This window comes from Eublepharis macularius, chromosome 2 (genome assembly GCF_028583425.1).
Source record: "Eublepharis macularius isolate TG4126 chromosome 2, MPM_Emac_v1.0, whole genome shotgun sequence".
NCBI classification, from domain to species: domain Eukaryota; kingdom Metazoa; phylum Chordata; class Lepidosauria; order Squamata; family Eublepharidae; genus Eublepharis; species Eublepharis macularius.
The window spans coordinates 149,604,388-149,606,525 of NC_072791.1; the positions used below are offsets into that span (position 1 = coordinate 149,604,388).

General features: G+C 36.3%; 1 protein-coding gene across 1 annotated transcript; it reads right to left on the reverse strand.

Annotated features, from left to right (window-relative positions):
* Positions 1 to 961: 961 nt before the first annotated feature.
* LOC129323506 (olfactory receptor 1009-like) lies at positions 962 to 1,891 on the reverse strand. The gene has a single exon (XM_054970041.1). The coding sequence runs from the start codon at positions 1,889 to 1,891 to the stop codon at positions 962 to 964; it is 930 nt and encodes a 309-aa protein (XP_054826016.1).
* Between the last annotated feature and the right edge of the window lie 247 nt (positions 1,892 to 2,138).

The following is a 2,138-nucleotide window of genomic DNA, read 5'->3' on the forward strand; positions in this document are numbered from 1 at the left end:
ATGAATATAAACTGGAAAGTTAGGCACTCCCTCAATATATTGTATGTGCAAACAAACAAACAAACAAACAAACAAACAAACAAACAAACAAACAAACAAACAAACAAACAAACAAACAAACAAACAAACAAACAAACAAGTTATTTTTGCACAGTTCATAAAAGGATAATATTGACTTGGCTGCAATCATGTAGAGTGATAAAGGAGGAAACTATGGAAATAACAATGAATCCCTGTTTCATCTAAAGGACCAAATATGATCTACTGTTTGACAGTGATCATTAATTTTTTTCTGCTAGGCTTCTGAATATTATGAGCTTCCATTGACAATATCTTTCTATTAATATTTGGGAGTGTGGCTTTGTGGATTTCAATGTATGTATGACTTTATCTGAGCAAACTTGCCAACAACTTGCTTAAGGTGGTCTTCAATGCATATGAAAGCATTAGCCAACTAAAACAGATGCCTGTAAGAAAGTATAGTAAACCACATAACCTTGCCATAAAGAAGAATTCTGAAAGTAACAGTAATATCCTAGTACAGATATACTTGTACTGCTCATGAGGCATGGCTGCTGTTTTGGTTTTATGCTCAGCTCTTTAATAAAACAGACATATTAAAAGTGGTTAAGAGCATATAAGGCCCATCCCAAAATATAATCAGTTTAAGATTCCAGTCTTGTCTGTCTTTTTCTTAGGATCACTATCTTCTTCAAAGTTAGATTAATTTACTTTTATTGTCATAGTATAAAAGCCATGACACATATGGCAATACGACTTCCTGACATACGAGGGCCTGACATCAGTGTTTAATGACATATTTTATATCACAAAGCTTTCTACACAACTTTGATGTTGTACGGAATTAAAATAATTCAAAACGTTATTGAAAGGATCCATTAGACTCAAGTTTGTTATTTTCCATTAGGAAATTATCAAAATCAGTGCAAAGTTTTCTTGTCTACAGTAAGCTTTTCCCCCTAAACAACCTCCTCACTGCATCTTTCACCTCTTTGTTCCTCAGGCTATATATCAAGGGGTTCAGCATGGGGATCATCACTGTGTAGAGCATGGAGACCACCTTGTCCTCCTGGGTTGATGAGCTGAAGTTGGGACGCACATATGTAAAAAAGAGGGTTCCATAGAAGATAGTCACAACCGTGAGGTGAGTTGAGCAGGTAGAGAAAGCTTTGTGCCTGCCTGCACTGGAGCGGATTCTGAGAATGGCACTGAGAATATAAATATAGGAGACAATGATAATGGCTATGTCCACAATGCCAAAAGCAAAAGATAGAACAAAAAGTAACCTTTTGTGGACTCTTGTATTTGAACATGAGAGTGTTATAACTGCAGGAATGTCACAAAAGAAATGGTTGATTATGTTGTTGTTACAGAAGGACAACTGAAAAGTTAAAGTTGTATGTGTTGTGGCATTCAACAGTCCAACAAGATAGGGCAGGACCACCAACTGGGAACAAACCTTTTGTGACATAACTGCTGAATACATCAGAGGATTGGAAATGGCAATATACCGATCGTATGCCATGGCAGCTAAGAGGAAACACTCAGCAGCTAAAAAGAAAATAAAAAACCACATTTGTACAGCACACCCTGTTAATGAAATAATTTTTCTTCTCATAAAAAAGTCTGTCAGCATCTTGGGGGTGACAACAGTGGAGTAGCAGAAATCTACAAAGGACAAATGGCTAAGGAAGAAGTACATGGGGGTATGAAGTTGAGGGTCAATCTTAATTAAAAGTACCATTCCAAGATTAGCAATTAAGGTGGTAAAATATATCACAAAGAAGAATGTAAAGAGAGGGATCTGCAGTTTTGAAGAGTCACTGAATCCAGCAAGAACAAATTCATACACTGTAGTATGGTTTTCCATCGCTACATCTTGTACTGTGGAACAAAAAAAAAAACATATATTCCCAATTTGTCTCTCTATACCTACTGAAATTCACAGGAAGAACTGAATTCTATTCTCCGTTCAGGGAAATGATTATCAGCTTCTAGGAGCAAGGACTTTATGACTGATGTTCTGGAATAAACTCCTTGAGGAGGTCTGGTAGTGAACCTCCTTTTTTGTTTTTAAGAGCAATATGAGTCATATTCTTTTAGAGCAGCTCTGGAAA

Excerpts from the sequence above, each read along its gene's own strand:
- LOC129323506 (XM_054970041.1), bottom strand. The coding sequence starts at position 1,891 with ATGGAAAACCATACTACAGTGTATGAATTTGTTCTTGCTGGATTCAGT.